The sequence below is a fragment of the Alosa pseudoharengus genome, unplaced genomic scaffold (genome assembly GCF_046254945.1).
Source record: "Alosa pseudoharengus isolate Yale_2024_CS ecotype anadromous, Long Island Sound unplaced genomic scaffold, YU_APseudo_1.1 YU_APseudo_1.1_scf_3, whole genome shotgun sequence".
Taxonomy (NCBI): domain Eukaryota; kingdom Metazoa; phylum Chordata; class Actinopteri; order Clupeiformes; family Clupeidae; genus Alosa; species Alosa pseudoharengus.
In genome coordinates this window covers 34,148,431-34,171,991 of record NW_027468718.1, presented here as the reverse complement: position 1 = coordinate 34,171,991, position 23,561 = coordinate 34,148,431, and the positions used below count along the sequence as shown (strand labels likewise).

The 23,561-nt window shown below is 40.7% G+C and overlaps 1 protein-coding gene across 2 annotated transcripts; it reads left to right on the top strand.

Annotated features, from left to right (window-relative positions):
• Positions 1-499: 499 nt before the first annotated feature.
• Positions 500-21,643, top strand: LOC143100699 (zinc-binding protein A33-like). 2 transcript variants are annotated; one of them, XM_076264105.1, is made up of 7 exons: positions 500-886; positions 16,210-16,650; positions 16,773-16,859; positions 19,155-19,385; positions 20,071-20,093; positions 20,179-20,297; positions 20,602-21,643. In XM_076264105.1, the coding sequence occupies exons 2-7, from the start codon at positions 16,249-16,251 to the stop codon at positions 21,216-21,218; spliced, it is 1,479 nt and encodes a 492-aa protein (XP_076120220.1). In that variant the 5' UTR covers positions 500-886; positions 16,210-16,248; the 3' UTR covers positions 21,219-21,643. The 2 variants fall into 2 exon arrangements, with proteins under 2 accessions (XP_076120220.1, XP_076120221.1); XM_076264106.1 differs by lacking the exon at positions 500-886 and adding an exon at positions 929-1,055.
• Positions 21,644-23,561: the final 1,918 nt, after the last annotated feature.

Sequence of the window (23,561 nt, the reverse complement as noted above, 5' to 3'; positions counted from 1 at the left end):
AAGTCCTACTTCTCTGTTCAACAACAGTTTTCACATGCCAATATTTCAGCGTGTCAAACGTGTCAGGAAATAGGTCACATCATTTTATCGCTCTCATAGAGATCTTCATGTCACATCACATATCTTCTATAAAATTTAATTGTGTGGTTCTTTATGGCCATTTGCAATATTTCACTTGTAATAACATGCCCAGGCTTGAGGCGTGGCACAAATATGACAAAGAACCTATACCTGCACAGTACCTTTCACACAGGTTTTTTTTTAGTTAAAAAAGTTCTACTTTTCTATATATAAATCAACCTAAGTTGCCTCGGAAGGTGAAATATTACAAAGGGCCCCCAAACACCAAATGAAGTCTTATTTCCAAAAAAATATGGGCTGTGATACGAAGAGCTCCAGAAGAGGGTTAGAATGGTGTGATTTATTTGGCCACAAGTGCACCACAGCCTGCAATATTGGCATGGGAAAATTATGTCAATTGTTGTATAGAGATGTCGGACTTTTATTTTGAAAAACCAACTGCTGTGAAAGGTAGTCCATAGCAATAGATTCTTTATAATGTGTGCAGTGTGTTTCTACTGCTTTGCGTTAGCGTGTTATTACAAGTGAGATATTGCTGCTTCCAAACACCAAATTAAGTCTTCTTTTAACAAAATGTGGGCTGTGACATGAATAGCTTTGTAAACGGGATTGGAGCCGAATCTCATGCGCCACACACGATTTACAACGTAGCCTACGTTTGTAACAGTAAAATCAACTCAGCCGAATGTCTGCTGAATATCCGATCTGAATCTAATTTTACCGCACTCAAATTCCCTCCCTTGAACAAGGAAGTGGAGAACTGACGAACTGGCAGAAGGACTACATTGTTGTGAGTTTTGAACAGGTAGGCTACAAGTTGGACTTTACATTCAACTGACATCAAAAACATGTTTCAAATGCATGGCCTACATGGAAATGTCAGCCTTGTGGATTTAGTAGGTTAACTAACAGGATCCTCAATCTGATTTTGAAAGTGAAAGCAAATTGTGTAGACCTAAACAGCTAGAGCAAACGTGAGTATTACCCGGCTATAGGCCTACACTGTAACTTGTAATTTTTACAGTTGCGGACCCTGTAGGCCCTACAGGGTCTGCAACTGTAAAAATAGTTTTAGAAGACTAGTCTATTTTTTTCGAACGCACAGCACGTCTGGTGTAGCCTAGGCCTACTCTGCGGTAGGCTACGACGTCAGGGTAGCCTAGTGTTGTCTGTGTCGCCAAGTCCGCTTATTATAAACGAAAGTCGCTTGAAATAATCCATTACAGGTTGGTAGGTAGGTAGGCCCAGAGCCATAGAAAAAGAGAGTTGCGACACTCTTTGACGTCGTTTCAACAGTTCCAAACAGCTCTCTGCGTGTTGTGTTATTTCAATGGGATAGAACAAACCAAAAACGAGTGTTATTACGTGTTAGCATGCGTAGCCTACATCAGTGGTCACCAACCTTTTTGAGCCCAAGATCCCTTAACCTCGCCCTGAACAAAGGCAAGATCTACCTTGAAGCGTCAAAAGAAAATCAAAGCTAAAATACTTCCAATTTAAGGCCTTTTATTTAGGCAAATGTATCAGGTCAAAAATATCACATCCTCCACCCCCTTATACAGGCGTCAATGAGATAACAACACTTTAACATAGTCTTTACTTACATGAATTTGATGTTTGATCGCTGTTTTGGTATCCCAGCTAACAATTTATGGTTTCCAAAACGTTCTGGGAACCATAGTTTTTGGTTTCGGAAACGTTAGTTTTTGGTTCCCAAACGTTACCCTAAGGTTAGTTTTTGAGCAAGTTTTGGTTCCCATGGAAAGTTTGCTGAACGTTCCGGAAACGTTAGTGCTTGGTTATATAAAACGTTCCCTGAACGTTCCCCTAACGTTATCTAAAGGTTGCAAACTTTAGAGAACCTTCCCCTAACGTTCCCCAACCGTTGCAAACTTTAAAAAACCTTCCCCTAACGTTCCCTAACCGTTGCAAACTTTAGAAACCTTCCCCTAACGTTCCCTAACTGTTCCCATAACGTTCCCTAACATTTAGGGAACGTTCCCTTGCCTAAATATTGCAACCTTTAGGGAACCCTCCCCTAACATTGCAACCTTTGCATACCAATTACTTTAAACAGCACGAGCAGGAATGCATTATTATATATTAGCAGGAAAGAATGAACAGGCAAAATCGATGGAACTTATAACTTTAATATAAAATTATCAAAAGACAAAAAAAACAATATAAAAGGCCTCACTGTATATATATATATATATATATAAAAATTAGACTTAGTGTTAGCTAAGTATATTAACATAAGGCATTTGACTTTGGTAGGTGCTACATTCAACAAATAGACACACTGTACAATAGACAACAATATACATTGTGGCAGATACCAACACAATATACAAAGACATAATACCAATACAAGTACACATGGAGTGGGCTGTTGAGTGCAAAGTAATAGTGCAAATGTAGAGTGCAAGACGTATATTGGAATGATAAAGTATGTAATGGGCAGGTAAACGGTCAAAGTGGGGATGACCCCACTTATCTGCAGTTCAGGAGAGTGACGGCAGTGGGAAAAGAGTTGTTCTTGTGTCTGGTTGTTTTTGTGTGCAGGGATCTGTAGCGCCTGCCAGAGGGGAGGAAGTTAAAGAGTGTGTGTGCAGGATATGTGGAGTCTTTGGTGATGGTCTCTGCCCGCTTAGGTCCCAGAGTACAAGTCCTGGAGGGAGGGCATTTTGTTCCTCCTCTCCTGCAGCTCAGTGACTGTCGAGCAGGATGACAGCAATATGTCATCGACTGGAGCAGAGGGAGGTGACTGGGAGCTCCTTAAGAGCACGAGCAGCTCATCCATCTTCTCAAATGCGTCCATTCGCTGTGCCATGCGGTAATGGTTGTCCTTATTGCTATGGAAAATGGATGGTGTTAGTTTTAGTTGTTAAATACATTATATACCTGCATATGTGAACAAATTAAGTGAGTGTTCTTACCTCTTATTTCCGTCTCCATGGCCAAGCCACCTCCCTCTGTGTGATGAGTCACTTGTGCTGTTTACAACAAAAAAAAAGTTACTTACTCTCAAGTTCCTTGTCATGAAATTGTATTTACGTGGAAATGGAAAATTCAAAGACACTGTACCTTCAACTGGGTCCCAAGATGAAGTGGCAGGCGTTATAATAGACCCATCCAGCTCTGGGCAATGAGCTGGTTGCCTGTGTGGTGTTGACTCATCTAAAAAGAAAGTAAATATGAATATTGGTCAGTTAATTTATGGTAGGTTTCTTGCACATGACATTTGCAAAAGATAAACCTATGCTGTTACATTAAACAATCGCTAAAAAGAAAAACTCACATGCAGGTGGTGGAGGCAGTGACATCTGCTGACCTAATAAAAGGCAGGAAGAGACAAATACATCAGAACAGTAACATGATATGCACTAGGTTAATAAACATGAATGTCAGTAGTTCCATGGTAGGAAATATGACTCAACTGGTTTTCTTTAATAATACATGTATAAATGTTAACTTACAGACAGGGCTTCCAGGCACACGCACCATCCTGGAATGCTTTCTTGCTTGCGGAACGGATTCATCTGAAATAAAAGACCATACAATCTGCACTGATTGCAAAAAGAATATTTGAATTGTGCAAATAATGTAGTCTGTATTTAAGAGGTCTTACCATCACGTGACCATGCACTGCCTTTTGTGGACGCTCGCATCTTCTTCCGCCTCAATGCTAGAAGTGTCCATCAGCCGCTGACATTTTTCCATAGCTTTGGTGTATGAATCTACGTTAAGAGAACAACGTTTTTGTGAGCCAGTAGTAGAGCAAAGCAGTATTTCCATATAGAGAAAACTATTATTGATAGTATTGCAGCAATCAGTCATCTGTACACAACCAGATTTTCTTGACTGGATATTTGGCCCAGCTTTTGACTTGATTTTTGTATTGTAGCCCAGAGAATTTCTAATGGGGAGACACAGCATCCATAGAAATGCATGGGCTTAGTTTGTAAAGCCAGTATGGCAGCTGTGTACAGCCTACTACACACATTCCACCCCTTCCTGTATGCTTCCCAACAGACCTCTGAAGTTCGCCTACAAAAAGGAACCAAAACTGCCATCTTTGCCTATAAGGAGATCAGGGTGTTAATTTAACCTAACTACCTATGACAAGTTACATTGCAAGTTAGGTCTGGGGTAGCAAAAATCTAAGTTGCTGTCTTAACGTAGGCCTGTTGAAGATCACAGTTAGCCTACCACTCGAAGGCAGAGGACAAACGTGTGTTGAGCAAAATGTCTGCATTTCAGACTTCTTCGTCCCCGGGAGAGTGCAATAATTCTCTCCCCATGTTATTTTCCCATAGCAAAAATTGCAAGATAGGCTACCGGATCTCAGCTTTTTGAAGGCAAAATTCAGAGGTCTATTCACTTGAATCGTCTATCCGATCAACTGTGTTACAAAATGGCCGCCGACAGTGTAGCCTATACATTATCAGAGTCAGATTATTAGACATTCTCTGACATTATCTATAGCCATCTCTATGGCTCTAGTGTAGCCTACATATGCAGGACTGTTCAGTAGGTTATACCAACTTAAAAAGCATCACCATCTCAGTATACCCACTTAAAATAGACTAGGATTAATTTGGGGTTGATCACAATATAGCCTACCCACTACAGCTAACTAGCCTACATCACAGTAGCCTAGATCCAGCTACTTACAGTAGGCCTATATCCACTAGCCTACACCATTGCTGCCGAGTGACTTGCCTAAAAGGACTGACTGTACACTAAAACTAATTAAAAGAAACGGTAGCCTAGTGCTATTATTTGTAACATCAACGCGAGCAGGTTAACACGATGACACAAAACATAGAATGCTGCAAAACATAACACGTTGAGAACAGCTAGAACAAAGACGAACGAGCAATGTGCTCTGGTAAATTACAAACTTGGCAGAATCGGAATATAACAAAGCCCTACAAGTGAAAGGACTTAAGGTTAAACCTCAAACTCTTGCATTACAACCACTAGGCCTACATCATGAAACTGTAACATATTTCACTTACTTTCGTGAGATCGAATTCAAGACGAGTGTAATCCATTCCAAGACTTCTTCCAGCGGCGTTCAAGAATCACGGAATTCAAACAGAGCCCGTTTACGGAAGTCAGGACAAGACTTCAATCGATCACCTGAAAGCAGAGGCGCTGTCTTCCCCCTACTGGCGTGGGGGTAGGCCTACGTGTAAGGGAGAGCCTGTCTGATTGAACTGAAGTGAATTGTGAAATGAAAGAAGTGAATTTTCTTAGTTGTGAAAAGTGTTCTATTGATAGATTTTTGTTTAAAGTTCACCTAATACGTAAAAAAAAGCACAAAAGTATATATTTTTTATTTAGTAAAATTGATATTAGCCTAAAATAAATATTATCTTGATATGATGTTTACCTTACTTAGATTTTATAAGACCAATCATTTGAGTGGATCTAAATCAAGTGACTGCAAACATTTTGTATGTTACTTCAAAAACTGAAATGGAGCTTGTGTTAGTATCGACTATAGCTGTTATAGTCTCCAGTTTCTAAAGCTGATAGAGGCGCAATCAATCACACAATGCCATATAACACATTTAACACGGCATGGAATTGGAATGAATAGAGACGCATTACCATTGACGTCATTGCCACCTAATCAGAAGCCTCGAATGCAAATAATGTAAAATGTGTGAATGTAAAATGGTAATGGTAGGCTACAGGAACAAATGAAACATGTTCTGAATGTATTCTAGTGATAGCAGAAAACTATTATAAAAATATGTTATATTTTATTTACCGAAGTATTATTGTTTGTTTAATCCAACGTGAAACTGCAATCGGTTCTGAATGCAGACCAGGCGTCTTCCCCCTACTGGCGTGGGGGTGCACTCAGAACAACCAAAAACAACCAATAACAACTAAACGGGAACGTTGTGTGAAGGTACTGTGCAACCACAGGAGAACGTTTTGGTTGGTTGGTTCCCTTAACGTTTAGGAACGTTAAGAAACCCTTAGGTAACGTTCCCTAACCGTTAGTTTTTGGTTTGGTTCGAACTACCCTTTAGGGAACCATACACTAACGTTCCCGAACGTTCCCTTGACGTTTTGTGTTAGTGGGGATGAAGCATCTTTCACGTAATTAATGCGTACTCTAGAACACTGTTTCCCAAACTTTTTTTCTGGGGACCCACTTTTTAAAAATGACAGACCATCGCGACCCATTTCACTTCAAATCTACCCTGCAACCACCAGGCCACAGGTTCTCCAACTTCTCTATGCCTCCCCCAATCATACATTGCTATATGATCTAGATAGATCCTGCTTTGAACACGGTTGTGTTGCATTTTGAGCACCATTAGCGTGAAAAGTTGGAAATGACTACTGAAAAGATACGTTTTAATGCGCATCCGAGAGTTGGGGAAATTCTCGCATGTTGCCCAGTCGTCATTCGTCAGCATAGTAAGCTGTTCCTGTATTTCTAAAAAAAGGTTGGAGGCTACGTTGCATTGCAGACACTGCAAACTGCAAACACTGCAAACACTGTGGACGTCAATTCCGATGTAAACAGCAAATAACTCAAGTCGTTATATTGTATTTAAAGCAGTTTGGAAAAAGATTCCAGGTCCAGGCACTCAGTAGGATGCAAAAAATGTAACATTTATTATTAGGGGCCAAACCATTAAAAAACACTTTATGCTTTATGAACTTTTAACCCTTCCAAGAGCACCAGAGGATACAAGGGATACCTGTAGCGCTACAGCTCCCACGTTGTCTCGTTATATTGTATTGTTGTATTATATTATATTGTATAATCGTTATATCAGAACAAGAGGCTTTTGCGCAATAGCCGGAAGAATGCGCCTTGACTTTGGAGTTATAGCGAGGTAGACGAGAGGAATAGTGTTTAAAATGTCCATTTAAATTGTAGCCTAATGTAATGCACTGTTGTGCATTTTAAATCAGAAATAAGAATGTGAGGAGGTTGCTATTAACTTTAAAGATTGCATCTGCAATCGAAACTATACATGCAAATTGAATGGCCTTATGTCCAGTTTATGGATGTCTGCTTTAGTTGACAGCACGGTCACTAGATTTTAATCTGTAAAGTTGAGGAGCTGGTTAATGTTCGTGCAAATAGGCGGATTCATGTCCCTTGCAGTTTGCAACTGCGAGGTACATGGCAGGCGCCCCACAGAACGGTTTCATTTGAGAGGTAGATATCCATGCTGGCACCCCCTCTGCAATGCGTTTGTCCCCCAGTTTCATGAGCTTTTATGACAAAACCGTGACTGTGGTTAACAAACTACATCCTAATAGAAAACTGTTAGCTTTCCTGGTATCAAATAACAAATGGTATCAGTTAGGCCTATAACACAACATAAATTGTGCCCAAATAAAATCTTCTGCGACCCACCCGTGGGTCGCGACCCAGACTTTAGGAAACACTGCTCTAGAAAGTGAAAGTAACCTAAGTCTAGGCCTACAATGCACTCCGTGTCTGTGCACGTCCGCAATCGATTACATTCTTGAAATGGAGAACAAATTCCTGATCGCTAAACTTTTGTTTTTTATTATGACCGCCGCTAGCGAAGCTAGCGAAGCGGTCATATAGGGATTGTCAAAGTTTTTTTTTTTTTTTTTTTTTCGTCATCTACTTCCTGAATTTTTGGTCAACGATACCCGGGACACCGAACCACCGGGACACATGAAATTTGGTGGGTATGTAGCCCCACTAGACTTTTACGGAAAAATTTCGTTTCGTCCCCGGGGTCCACTCCCCCCCCGTGCTGGGCCCCCGAACCGCAAAAAAAGCAGTTTTTCCTAAATAACTACCTGAACCGTGGCACCGAGGATGAAGAAATTTTTATGGTATGTTGGTCTCAAGGGCCCACATCAATCTGGCCCATAATCACTCATTTGTGATTTGCACCCCCCCCCCGGTAAAAAATGAAAATGCAATATTATTCTGCTTTAATCGCCCCTATCTTCAGTTAAGATGTTCAGAACTGCACCAAATTTTATTTGTATGATTGACCTGGCATTCTCTGGGGGTATGCCAAGTTTCGTAGAATTTCATCCATGGGGGGGTCTTAAAAAAAATAGATTATGTGTACATTTAGTGACTGTACACTCATTGGCCTGTAGATGGCGGTGCACACATATACACATGCACACACACACAGGCACCCACATACTATCGGTATTAGAACGGCCGATACATAATTACAAATTCAGTAGGATTAAAAGAAAGCCAAAATATATATTCATCATCATGGCTGCATTTCCAGTATTGGCGATAAGTAGTCATTGTCCACTAGATGGCGCATCGTTGCAGTGAGACGTAATTTTGTTGGAAGTTAAACGTGGGTTGGAATAACAATGGACACTTCCTACAAGGACTAGTTTACCGCAGAGAACGTCTAATAAGGATAGGATGATGTTCACATGAAATGTAATTCCCATTTCTTCTTGAAGCCGAAATAAATCTGAGGATGTTTATCGGACATGCTTGGTTTTTACTGCAGGTACGTTAATCTTATAATATCAATAAGGACCTAGGTAATGTTACCGTTAGCGTTGGTTGAGTGATGGAGGCCAATTTGATTGATTGCATTTGTAGAAAACTATAAATGCGGTTATACCAAGCAAATTGATAGCAGCACTGTAATTGTATCTTTCGACTGTCATTTGTTGCATGTGCTACAAAAATCATTCTGTGCAGTGGAAGATTTACCAACGTTACACCGGTCTGATACAGTTTTGCCTACATGCGTGAGACTGAGACGCCTGTTTATTTTGTGTATAAGTCCGTGCAGGGTGTGAGAGGGGAATCGATGTGCTTTGATTCCAGCTTGGTAGTTGTAGTCTGTGAAATTAAAAAGCACGTGTGTGTGAAGTATCCAAACAATGACACCTTCATTTTCATTATGGCTGCTTTAGCAACACACCTTAAGCTACTGTGTAGTGGGTCCCATTTAGAAGTGGCTACTTCATTCGCGCTTTCCTTGACTCATGGAGCGTGACTCATGGAGCGTGAATTTTATTACAACTTTTCGCCACGATATGGCAGTTTAAGTCCGCTTGATACTGTAAGGCGTAAGCCATTGGTTTCCAAAGGAGATTTTATTTGTGTCGCCAGCATAGCCTATTGACAATTTATGTTGTAAATAGGCCTACCTTATAAGCCTACCTGTAGCTTATGGAAGCTAACAGCTTTCTATTAGGATCTAGTTACAGTTTTGTCATAACTCCCTGATGCATTTTTGCATTTAGAATAGCCAGAGCGTGAACAATATCGGGTGCCTATGGACTATAGGCTTGGTGAACCCAGCGTGATCTGCCCGCTATTTATTTTTTGATTTCTTAAAAGATTGAGGTTGGTCTGGTGAAAGCCAGACTAGCCATGGACCTCAGTTACACAATGCAAGGGAACATGAATCAGCCTATATTTGCACGAACAATAACGGACAACAGCTCTTCAACTTTGGCCCGTTAAAATGTGTATGAACAGTCTAGCGACGCATTTCATCAAGGCCCATTTGGACATGTCAGTTATTTCCACTAGATGTAAAACAGCATTTCGTTTCAGACTACTGTTACTTAATTTGTGAATTAACAATAACGTTTCAGACTACTGTTACTTAATTTGTGCATTGACAATAAAGTATTACATGAACTAAAGATGACTAAAATCTTATGTAGAAGAAGAAACATTCACAAAAAGTCCATCCATCCAAAAATGACCTTTGTTTTTGATAGCTGTTGAAAACGGCATGGAACTGACAGAGATGTTTTTGTTTATAAATAAATAAATACATAAATAAATAACATTATGCTGATACCTTTTGCTTTTCCCAAATACAATGTAGCCTACAGGTGTAAGTGACCTTTCATCAATCCAGTTGCAATGGATGAACTGTGATGAACTGCCCTACTTGTGATTGTTTAGAGATGTTTAGAGAAGGTTTTATAACAATGCTACATCTTCTTTGGCTATTCTACAATCTATTCACCTTTTCAGCACCAGTAGGCTACTCTCTGTGCAGCCGCGCACACACACACTCAGGCATGCCAAACAAGCATACACAAAAGTTTCAAGAGTGGGGGATGGAGTAAAATATGGAGACAAATTGAAGTGTGATTTATTTTCGCGGAACGGATGTACAGGACTGAGCGGCGGTCATATTTTGTACCGCTATGCGGTACATCTAGTTTTCTGTCAGTTAGCAATTGATAGAAGCACCTAACATAATTTGACTTCAGCGGTGACAAGTCCTGTTGCGAGAGAGAGAGAGAGAGAGAGAGAGAGAGCGCACCTGCAAAGTGGTGCTGTGCGCGTGTGTGTGTCTGCATGGGGTTACGTTCGGTTCAAGTCAGAAGTTGGTTCGTCCGGTCCCGCATTCACGCTGCTCCATTATTAGATTAACGTTATCAGACAGCACTGTAAATGTATACAGGAATTTCTCGCATTATGATGGCTAGGTCTTGAATAAATCATGCGCTATCCTATCCCACGCTGAAATGTAGGCTACATACCTGTCAACATTTTTTCGGGGGGGGGGGGGGGGGGGTCAGTGATACCGGATCTGTGTTTGCATATTTAATACGTTTCATACATGTGTTTCAACACTGCATTTCGGTCGCTGCTTTTACCTTACCATTACCTTACGCATGCCAGTTATGTATCCACCAGCTGCCTGCCGGTGTTCCAGTTTAGATGGTGAGCAGTTTAACTGGTGATATTTGCATAAAATCAGTGAATATTCAACAAGACCCTGCCTACTTCTTAATCTGCTCTGCCTCCGATAGTGCAGATTTATATTAGGCTACATTTTCACGAAGTGTTTTCAAGTGAGACAATATAACGGACATCGCTGAAAACATCACCAGTGTATGTCTAATACATGTCCGTTTAAGCATTATCCACAAATATGACACATACTGAATGAATGGAAAAAATTAAAACTAGCGATATAGCTGGTATTCGAACCAAGCATGGACAAGAAAGTTGATTGGATTAGATTCTACATCATCTATACCACTACACTACGAGCCGCTGAAATCAATGCCAGATTTCTATGTATATATTGAACTGTTAGTCAAAGTTAACACAGGTTAACATAAGTGAGAAATATACGCCCATGTTAACTGGTGCCATCACAATTTAACATGGGCATATGCAAGCCTCAAAACAACAAAATAGGTTCATCTTTGCCTCACATACCAAAACCTAACTGACTACAACAAACTGGCATGTCCCACTAACACTTTATTCCGTTTTGGGGGTTAATAATATGAAACACGTCAGTCATGTGCAAAAATTATCATAACTTAGTGTCATGTCTCGGTGAAGTTATGCAGTGAGCTGTCTAATGATTTGAAGTGAACACATGAAACTTATTTTCACCGAGTTAAATATTATTTAATTTGTTGGTCCTAATTTGACGACACAAAATGGTTATCATGGTAGCATATATTACAAAACGTTGATGTAGCTGGAGAGTTTGATGACAGATGTTGCTGTTTCAGATTCCCACCTAGCCTAAATTAGAAAATAGTTTAGCCTACTTACTGCTCGTTCAGCAGCCTGTTGCAAAACATTCACTTAGCCTAGATGTGTGCTATAATGAATATCTGGATAGATTGACAAATAAGCTGTCACAAGACAACATAGACCTACATTAATTTAATAGGAACACCATGCTATTGCATGTATACAAAATAACCAGTGGTGCAATTGGTTAGCAGGGTGGACTATTACTGCTAGCTTGCTATTTTAGTCAGCAGTTCGAGGCCCAAGTGATCTTCATAATTTTTGCGCATTATAATCACGATGTGTGTTTCTGCACAAAAAACGAGCAACGTCTGATGGGGTCATTTGTTACTCTTTGTGATGCAAAATTACTGAGGCAAAATTAATCTGCATTATTCAAGGAATGCATTCGCTGTGTTTGCTCATGTTATAGGCTATCACCAGTTAACCTGGACATCAGGATAGCTAGTAAGCTAGTACTAGTCTAATACACTAATGACAAGCGTTGCTCTCTGTGGCGTAGTGGTGATAGTGCTTATACTGCTTGGAACATTTTGCCTCAGTGAGACTCATGTTCGAAACCCAACAAAACCTTCGCTGATTTACTTTGACACATTTCCTGTTTGCACAACATTTTGTGTGGATGCTTAAGCAGACATGCATTATACATAGCGATTCCCACATGTTTTCGGCAAGATCTTGCTTCATATTTTGTCACGCACATAGGGTTGTGAAAAGTGAATCTCCAGCACTGGAAGGGCGGAGGCAGAGCAAAGCGTTGTTAACAAGTAGGCAGGGTCTTGTTGAATATTCACGGATTTTATGCAAATATCACAAGTTAACCTGCTCACAATCTAAACTGGAACACCTGCAGCCTACTTCCAAAACTCCAAAGCTGCTTGCTGTCAGATTTGGTTCATAGGGCACAAGTTCAGTGTATCAACAACACTCAGTAACAGTTTATGTGATGTGTTAATCAATTAAATTCCCAACAATTTCACAACAGCTAGTTCTGGAGTAGGCCATTCAACTAGCCCGCTTGCTTAGGACGAGACTCAGGCTGCGCAGTCGGCACCCGCTTCCTTATTTGGGTTTTGGGTTGCCAGGTTTTAGCCTATGACAAAACGGTTGAAATTTAAACTAAGTGATCGTGTATGTGTAGGGTGTATTTCATACACAATCTGGCAACCTGAATGGATCAATGATTTTAAAATGAAGTTTGATGGCCATACAAATTACGGGAGTTTTGCGGTTTTTCAGCAGACATTCCGAAATAACAAAACGGGAGGGTGCTGGGAGATGACCTTGAAATACGGGAGAAACCCGGGAAAAACCGGAGTGTTGACAGGTATGGGCTACGCCCTGCAAACGTTGGCGAACATGTGGGAATTTGGTGACTGTTTTTAATTGTCCTGTTATTCTCGGGATCTACTGGGCAAGTCCTAAAGATCTACTGGTCGATCGCGATCGACGGGTTGGCGACCACTGCATTATAGTGTCAATTACATATTGCGAGTAGGCTATAATTGGTCTCAACATCGATCTAAAATATATTTGATAGTTCTGAAGAACGTTTGTTTCCTTGCTGGACATGAGCTGTCATCGGATTCCTACATTTGCCTGTAGGCCTATCACGCTACATATAGCCTACTTTATTTACATTCTCAAAATGTAGGCTATGCATTTTGTATTCTTTTTGTGTGTGGACATTAGCCTGGAAAATGGACAGTAGATCCAGTGTCCTTTTCAGTTTGTTTAGTGAGATGAAGGTGCCCCCCCTCCCCCTCTACCAAACAACTTTGATCATTGTAAGACTAGCATTAAACGTCTATCAAATATATCAATATAAATATAAGTAGCATCAGTAGCCTAACAGCCTAAATTGTAAAAGTTTGATCAATGCATTAAATCTGTTCAGTTATTTTGGAGCAATAGCATAAAGGTGGCCACTACACAGCCTTGGTAGACTAAGCCATTTAAACATGCCAAAAACACATAAACAAATAAGAATCAATAACAACTTAAATGTGAAAAGTTTGATCAATAAGACACCCACTATTTAAAAAACGCACTTGTAACTCAATAAGCAATCAACTGTTTCAATAAAACACTTATAACTTATTATTTCAGCCGGCTGGTGAGACTACAGCATAAAAAGGATGACTGATACATGTTTCAAGAAGTTTTCAATGTGTGTTTAAAACAAGAACATGAACAAATGCAAAAAAGACTGGGAGGAAGGTATGGTGACACTGCAACATAAAAAGGAGGGCTGACACTCATTTAGGTTTCCAAAAAATAAAATAAAAATCAGTTTCCAAAGTCTGAACAACAATTGTGACGAACTACACAAAAGACACAATGTGGAAGGGATGGGTCTCCATATACTCTGTACACCTATAAGAGGGACATGGTAAGGAGAATGCAACACATTTGGCTGGAATCATGAGTGTTATGGGAGGTGTGGAAGATGCTGGATCAACACACCTCCCTTTGTGTAAGGGCCCCATTGTGTGGACCTCAAACATAAAAAATTATCTTATCTGACCATTCCAGTCATATATCGCACACCCTTCTTGTCCTCTGCATCCTTGGTCCTGGATAAGCAGAACAGGCACAGTGGAGAATGGAGGGAGAGAACAGAGCAGGTAACACTCAGTGTATACTTGGGACAACACATTCACACATGCCACATTCAGTCATTAGCAGAAACCTAAGCAAGAGGCCATCTCCAGCAAGAGGCCAGCAAGAGTTTTACATACCCATACACAGCCAACCATATGCAAGGCTGGTTGGGGGTGCCACACGTCCACACAAAAACTATAACAATAACAACATGAAGAATGATTTTGTTGGGGATCACTTTCAGAGTGATCTATGCCCTATTAGCCTGACTACACTTTTCAGTTATCCAAAAAAAGAGATTTGTCCTACTTAAAAAGATCACTGACCTTGTCACATCAGTCTCTTCCATGTAAACCCTCGCTATGTATTTGACAAATTAATTGGCAGACAAAGCAATCAAAATGATTACATCAAGAACACGACATGTAAATGACATGTATTACTGAAAACTAACTGAACTGAAACCTGAAATCATTTATCAGTTGGAGCAAAAACTCCTACTGTAGGCTGCTATACATACGCCACTGTCCCATGACCACGCTCGTGCCACATTCCCGTTTGGAACAGTGATAGTGGCAGTGGCACAGGACTGGGCTGGCAAGGGACACAAGAGCCACGTACTAGTAACAACAACAACTTCCCCTGAAATTCATAACTGAAATCCCCTCGTTCACGAGCCGTGGACACTAGCCTACTTAATGTCATGTTCAGCCCACGATTCACTTCATAACGCCATGAAACTCGCCATCTAGCAAGCTATTCTACAGTATATCAGGTTTAAAGATTTGCTCCATTTTTCACCTGAAGAGCGTTAATCACAAACCCATTGATAACCAGCACATCTAAATATAGAGTTGCATGCTGAATGAAATGTAAATATGAGTTTGTGTTCCCCCTCATAGCATGTCTAACGTTGACACTATGTATGTGAATGAGCTGACTAGCTAACGTAAGCTAATGCAATCAGGTTTGAAAAATATAACATTATAAGCATAATAAAAACCTGTTGACAACCAACCTATCATCTAAAGTTGCCCTACTACAATAGGCTAACCAAATGTGTTTTGTCTGAAATTCATTATTGACATAGGAGTATTATCTTTAAGCTATCCTCTCTCCACATCAAGGTTTGCAGGCTAACTTTTGGCTTTGAAATTTCGTTCAACATTTAAATATCAGTTAAACAAGCAGCACAAAAACTTCAAAGAACAATACCAGTACTAGTGCAGTTGGTATAGGAAATACATATGACAATTAAAAAAACGTTGTACCTTCGTCTACCCACTGACAATATCAGAAAGCAATGGAAGTGAATGGGGCTAAAACCGTGAATGTCAAAGTTAGGAACTTTTGAGCTCAGCATAACGCAGAAGTAGCCTGGAAAAAGCTCCGCCATTGTTATGGAGGTCTATGGAGTGTCGCCACTCTATTTTATCTACCGCTCTGGGTAGACAGGACATTTTAGCCTTAGCGTCTGTGTCAACTCGTAGGCTAACTGTAGACTAGGCCTACTGTACACCATAGTCCAGGGGTAACAAACTCATATTAGGCTACTGTAGTTAGAGGGCCGGAAGGGGGGGGGGGGGGGGGTCGCCTGTTTTGGGCTTGCTTTCAGAGACCTAAATGCCTACATTCAGACTAGGCTTATTAAAGCTGCCAGCGTGCTTATTAAATTAGCTATAATCCTATGGAGTAGACCGTGTTTTCAAAAAAGTCATGGCTTCTTTTAAAACGCGATCGCCTTTTTCTACAGCTCAGAGGTGTTTTTAAAGTTGAGAAATGTTTAACTGCTAGCGGTAAACGCCCTACTACGTCACACTGTTTTTTGACAGCTAGCCTAGCCTACTTTTGGAACACGATGGCAGAGTTTTAACAAACTGAAAAAGTTGTCTATAGCCCACAACTCTTCTCAGAAAAAGAAGCCGTAGGCCTATCCTTCGTAGGCTACCCTTATGGATGTTGTGATTTGTTTTCTTGTTCAGAAATTACCTGATCTTCAAACAGTGAATTTTCCGATAAGAATGGCATCTCAATCTTTCTCCGAAGAGGACTTCACCTGTTCTGTGTGCTGTGACATCTTCAAGGACCCTGTGCTGCTGTTATGCAGTCACAGCTTCTGTGAAGTCTGTCTGCAGCAGTTCTGGAAGAGCAAAGGATCCAGAGAATGCCCATTCTGCAGGAGGATATCATCAAATGATAATCCTCCTCTTAACCTCCATTTAAGGAACCTGTGTGAGATCTTCTTAAAGGAGAGAAGTCAGAGAGCTTCAGCAGGGTCTGAGGTGCTCTGCAGTCTGCACAGTGAGAAACTCAAGCTCTTCTGTCTGGATGATAAACAGCCTGTGTGTTTGGTGTGTAGAGACTCCAAAAAACACACTGGCCATAAGTTCCATCCTATTGATGAAGCAGCCCTGGACCGTAAGGTAAGTTTTTCTCCTTGATGATATAACACCATCTCCTGATCCAATCCTTACTTACAGTAATGCTACTGTAACATACATTTAGAGATGCTGCTCTCTGCTGTGAAGTCTGTTATTAATTCCAGGAGGAGCTCAAGATCAAACTAGAGGAGAAACTGAACAACTTCAAGGAGGCTAAAAGGACCTGTGATAAAATAGCAAAACACATCAAGGTGAGACCATAGACAGATTAACGCCTGGGCAAAGTGAGCACGTGTCCAGAGGAATTGCTATTAATTGCCCAAATGCAGTATGAGAAAACAACTCTTAATATAATATCCTATGCTCACTACAGTTGATATTCATTTTATAATCATTGTCCACGTGCACAAGTCATAGCCAACATATAGTATTTGTCCTTGCGTAAATGTTACAGAAAAATCCATTTATTGAAATCAATGGCTTTTTTCTTCTTACCACTCACATAGTTTAATTAAATGTTTTCTTTTGTAATGTTATAAAGGGCAAAACATGCTTGGAAAATGTTCAGACTAGGCTTATTTTTTTTAACAAGAAAAGTTTGCCAGGATTTTTTGATTAAAAAAACTGCTGGCAGAAAAAAACAGTCAAAGGAGTCTTTTTCTGCTAGCCTGGGTGTTCCCATGCTGCCTTGCGCGCGATTTGATTCATGCTGCAAAGGCAGCCTGGAAACTACCGCCCTAATTTTTGCCTCAGATAGGGAACCAATCACAGAACAAGGGGGAAAGCAAGACGATGATGAGCTATGCACAGACGCATTTGATAGACATCCGTGGCACCCAATAAACGGATCTGGGCATTTTTTTCAAATACGAGAAAATTAACGTTTGGTTTCCAGACCACGTCTCATTGAGAAGTGGTGGCGCCAGCCAGGCTATTTTTCTGCCATAACGTGTGCTAATCAAGTGATAAATATACTAAGATGCTAGTTTTTCAAGGAACTGCAATAAAGACCTAGCCTAGAAATCTAGACGCGCCCCTAGCAAATTACATTTGCTGCCAGGGCTAGTCTAGCAACTCTCCGTTGGCTTGTGAGCTCCAGAAATCGAAACTTAATCAGGCATTGAAATCGTGTATAGAGTCGTTTGGTGGGCTTAACATAATGATTGATGGCAGAGTTGCAACGGTTTGGCTTGAATTCCCTGCTACTTGAAAACAAATATCCTATTGCGTCCTATTGCGTGCAGAGGGAATTTGAAAGACAACTGATTATCCCGCCCCTCGGACTGAGCACTGCGAACGGTGAGTGCCCAGACCCTACATTTTAATGTGGGTCTGGCTCGCCAGGCTAATAAAGACCCACACCGACCTGAAAATGTGGGTCGCTCTTTCACATAAGCTTACGTCACAGACCACTTGGAGGCGCAAACAATATCGGATTTTTGGTTGATTTGACCATCAGTTAACTTCAAACTGGATAGACAAGGAGAGATTAACATCAAAAAATCTAGACTGGAGTAACTCAACATTTTGCACCTCTGATATGTTTAGTGTTCTAAAGACCTCAAATAGCTAAGGAGCCAGAAGTGAACACACATGGATAGCTATAAAAACTGCTTTAATTATACAACTAAACACAACAAAATACTTTCATAACCATTGAGCTATCCCTTACTATGTGATCTCAATGGCGATGCAGCGTTTGTTTGCACCTCCAACAGCATGGCGTACCTGGTTACTGCACTCAAACGCCCACAAAAGCCTGTACATTCGTGTGAAAGAATAAGCTATGTACGGAGGGATAGTGTTGTGTAGTGGGGTGAGGAGATCTTTAAGGTGTGTGAATTGCCGTGTATGCACTGGTGAGTGAGAAGGGAGACCTTATATACAATCCCAGCAGAGGCGGGAAGCCAGTGGAGTGAGGGGAGGACGTGGGGTGATGTGTTCGTATTCTCACACTTCAGGATCCTAGCAGCAGAGCTTTGAATGCATATTAGCCTCTAAAGGCCTTTGCTAGGGTTATGCTAACATGAGCAAATGTGACGTCATGCGTAATCGCTGACTGCACCTTTATTAGGAGGTGAACAGACTCGCCGTAAACATGCTCTGGTTTAGTGCTCCAAGTTGGAACAAAATAATTTAGTGTTCCAAGTCGGAATGATAGCTGGAATGATAGGATTTGTATTTTGAGGTCTGATATTGACCAGTACAAAAACTTGAACTATTGCTGTCATTGGCAATAGATTTTGTGCTACTCATGCATGTCTTTCATAAAATGTTGCAAGTGGTCTGTTAGCTTCTCTTCGCATTGCCATCCTATTGGCCATCGTGGGGACTTTTATCATGAACTTGCATCATTTTCAGTACTCTTCTACGCACTTTTGATGCCACACTGTATGTCAGTTTGTCTGAAATTGTATTGTTGGAATTGTATTGTTTTGCTTATGGCTTCTCCTGTCTCACTGCTGCTTGGAGTGTATTCAACCTCACAGGTAATCACTACACAAAAGCTTTTTGTAAATAAAAAAACATGAATTGTTTTTATTCAGACTCAGGCCCTACACACTGAGAGGCAGATCAAGGAGGAGTTTGAGAAGCTTCACCAGTTTCTACGAGATGAAGAGGCAGCCAGGATAGCTACACTGAGGGAGGAAGAGGAGCAGAAGACTAAGTTGATGAAGGAGAAGATTGAGAAGATGACCAGAGAGATCTCATCTCTTTCAGACACAATCAGAGCTATAGAGGAGGAGATGGGAGCTGATGACGTCACATTCCTGCAGGTAAGAACCATCCACTGTCAAGAAGTGACTTAGATCTAAACATCTGATTACTGATTTACAGTAATGGTTGTGTGGTTATATTTGTTAATGTGACCTGCTCACACTAACAATATGTCTATTTGCCATTATTCTACACATCATTTTATTGACCACATACTGTATTCAATATGATCTGTCCACTTATTTCTGACTTGTTTGCCTCACTGATTGATTGTTTTAACCAGATACTGTTAGGAGTGTAAAGGCACACATATTCATACCCTTTAGGCACAGGGCTTAAATACAAATGTGTACCGAATGTACCAAATGGGTCATTCCAAGCGTACGAATCTCCCCACTCGACCGTCACAGATTTGGCTGAAAAAAATCAAGGTTGTTCACACACTTCTTAATAGGTACAAATAGTTCCAAATATTTGCTCTCTACTCCCAGTTTTGTCACAAAAACATGTTTTAGTTTAAGCTCTGTGTCATAGAATTTTTTGTAGCAACCTGGCAGCTACAGTAGGAGGCATCTTCAAAATTATGCTCTAGCTGTTGGCTGCAGGCTCGAGCTAGGTAGCATGTTTTTTTTGTTTTTTTGAAGGACAGTACTTGGTGACCATGAGAAACCTAGAGAGAGTTATATGTGAAACATTTTGTGAAAAGTTTTTCTTTATTACATTTCACTCTTTATATTTTTCCAGAACTACAAGAGCACAGTGGAAAGGTGAGTGATCTGCCTCCAGTCTCTCTCTTCTCTGTGGTTCTGAACCCAAATCCACAGCAGCACTGACTCCTGAATGTTATTCCAGAGCCCAGTGCACACTGCAGGATCCAGAGAGGGTTTCAGGAGCTCTGATCAATGTGGCAAAGCACCTGGGCAACCTGAAGTTCAGAGTCTGGGAGAAGATGCAGGAGATTGCTCAGTACAGTGAGTGTGTGTGTGTGTGTTTGTGTGAGTGAGTGGAGGACACCCGCATGCAAACACACTGGTACATGTACTCTTTCACATACACACACCTGTACACACACACACATATTTGTATACACACACACACACAATGAATAAAGTAATTATTTTTTGGTGGCAGCCCATAACTCTTCATGAACATGACCACTTCACTTCAATAACTAAAATGTGTGTGATGTGCATGCGTGGTGTGCGTGTTTGTGTGTGTGTGTGTGTGTGTGTTCTCGTTCTCTTTTTATTCAGACCATGTTCTTTCTCTGTGCAGCTCCTGTGACTCTGGATCCCAACACTGCACACCCAAATCTCATCCTGTCTGAGGATCTGACTAGTGTGAGACAAGGTGATGAGGAGCAGCAGCTTCCTGATAACCCAGAGAGATTTGATCTCTATGCCTATGTCTTGGGCTCTGAGGGCTTTAACTCAGGGACTCACTGCTGGGATGTGGAAGTTGGAGAGAACACACAGTGGAGTGTGGGTGTGATGACAGAGTCTCTCCAGAGGAAGGGAGACTTTACCTCCATGAGTGGACGGTGGTTTCTGTGTTATAAAGATGGTAAATATAGAGCACGTGCTCCACCACAGGCCCCAACTCTCCTGAGAGTGAAGCAGAAACCCCAGAGGATCAGAGTGCAGCTGGACTGGGACAGAGGAGAGCTGTCATTCTCTGACCCTGATAATAACACACACCTACACACTGTTACACGCACTTTCACTGAGAAAGTGTTTCCATATCTCAGTACTGTTACTCCTCTGACCATCTTACCTGTGAAGGTGTCTGTTAAAGCAAAGGTTCCCTACCTTTTGGGGGCTAAGGCACAACAAAGAGCAACAAAAGCAAAACGCAAAGGCAAAGGCAAAGGCACCCTGAGTCAAGGTTACTGATTACAAAATGCTGTTATGTCACACACATTATTATAGTCTATAACAGGGTCGTTCATTCTTATGCCCAATTTTGTTCTATCCAGTGTGTTAATGAGCATAGATCACAGTGATATATTCACATGATGTTGAATGAGCTATTTAATTATGAACCTTTGTCATTTATGTATTTAGAAATACAATTACATTTATTCATTTAGAAGACGATTTTATCCAAAGGAACTTGTTAATTCTATTACAAGGGCCATTCTAACTCGGGTTAAGTGCCTTGATCAAGGACACAGTAGTGAAAGCCGGGAATTGAACCCACAACTTTTCAACTATTAAAATGTCACACAATTATTAAACTAAATAAAATTGTTAAAAATATGTTTTTAAAAATGTTGATATTCATATAAAAATGTGAGACTATATCCAGTCATCAATTACTGCTGAAATAAACATGTCTTTCAATATGGTGTTAGCCATGTTCCAGTAGGCTGCCTTACAGAAGCCACACTAATCATGGTCATGATCACATATAGGCAATACTAACTAACATGAAGTGGTCGTAGTCGTACACCCGTGATGGTCCATGGGTAGAACCTGCAGATATAGAATGAACATCACCAAGGGAAACAAACATATGAAATCCAACCCCACACATATACTCACTCACACACACGCATAGGGTACACGTATACTCACTCATGCAGGTACATAACTCCTCACTGGTGCAGTCACCTCCAACATATTGAAATACTGAATACTTGAATTTCCTCTTGGGGATCAATAAAGTATCCATCTATCTATCTATCTACTGCCATCTGTTGGTGGAATACTGTAAAAACGTCTTCTAAATACCATAACCATGTAGAGAATCCAACCAGCTCTTATTACTACATATGTATGGTTTGTTCCATTCCAATTGGAACCATCTCGAGCAAAACAGACTGCCTCTGACTGGCCAGCAGGGATGCAGTGACACAACAGGTACATTTGACAGCACTCACTATCAACTCCTTTGAGGGGTATCTGTCCATAACAAAGGACAGCTGTTCTCAGATTTCAGGTGGTTTCAGAAATGTACTATGAAGCCATATTAGCATACTTGTTGCAAACTGGGAATTAACACCTCAGCAGTGCCACATACCGCGCCACATTGATGCAGAAATCTGTGCAAAAGCAGCCTGACCATGTATTTAATGTATAAATGAACTATTTCAGATTAGTCACTGCTGCCTGGCTGTCTGGCACTTTTCCTAAGTCACTGAAAACAGCTGTTGTAAAGCCACTTCTGGTTTTCGGGCAAATCACAGCACTGAAACAGCTCTCATTAAAGTTTCCAATAACATACGCCTCAACACAGATTCAGGTAAAACATCAGTCCTAGTGCTACTGGACCTTAGTGCAGCATTTGACACTGTTGATCACAATATTTTACTACACAGACTAGAACACTGGGTTGGATTTACAGGCATAGTTATCAGCTGGCTAAAATCATATCTACAAGAAAGGAGCTTCTTTGTTGCCATCGGAAACTGTACCTCAACACCAACGTCCTTGACCTGTGGTGTTCCCCAGGGTCGATCTTGGGGCCACTATTATTCAACCTCTATATGCTCCCACTTGGACAAATCATCCAAAATAATTTGATTTCATAATCATAATATCACAAATTTACTTAGCTCTGTCACCAAACAACTATGGTCCTCTTGAATCTATGTGTCAGTGTATAGAACAAATCAACACCTGGGTGTCTCAAAATTTTCTTCAGCTGAACAAAGAAAAAAATAAAAAAGTAATTATATTTGGTAAAAAGGAGGAAAGACTTAGGGTTGCCACTCTCCTTGACACAAAAGGGTTGAAGGCAAAGGATACTGTTAAAAATATTGGTGTATTAATTGACAGTGATCTAAATTTCAACAGCCACATGAAAGCGATAACTAAATCAGCTTTTTACCACCTCAAAAATATTGCCAAACTCAGAGGGCTGATGTCAAAACATGACTTAGAAAAAGTCATTCATGCATTTATCTCCAGCAGGGTTGATTACTGCAATGGACTGTTCATAGGCCTTCCAAAAAAGACTATTAAACAGCTTCAGGTGATACAAAATGCAGCAGCTATAGGATTCTAACAAAAACTAAAAGAACTGACCACATTACTCCAATTCTTAAGTCCTTGCACTGGCTTCCAGTAAGTCAATCGACTTTAAAGCACTATTGCTTGTTTATAAATCAGGAAATGGAGCAGGACCTAAATACCTGTCAGACATGCTTCAGCAGTACACAACTTCTCGTCCTCAGTCCCAGGTGAAAAACCTAGAACTAAACATGGTGAAGCAGCTTTTAGCTGCTATGCGGC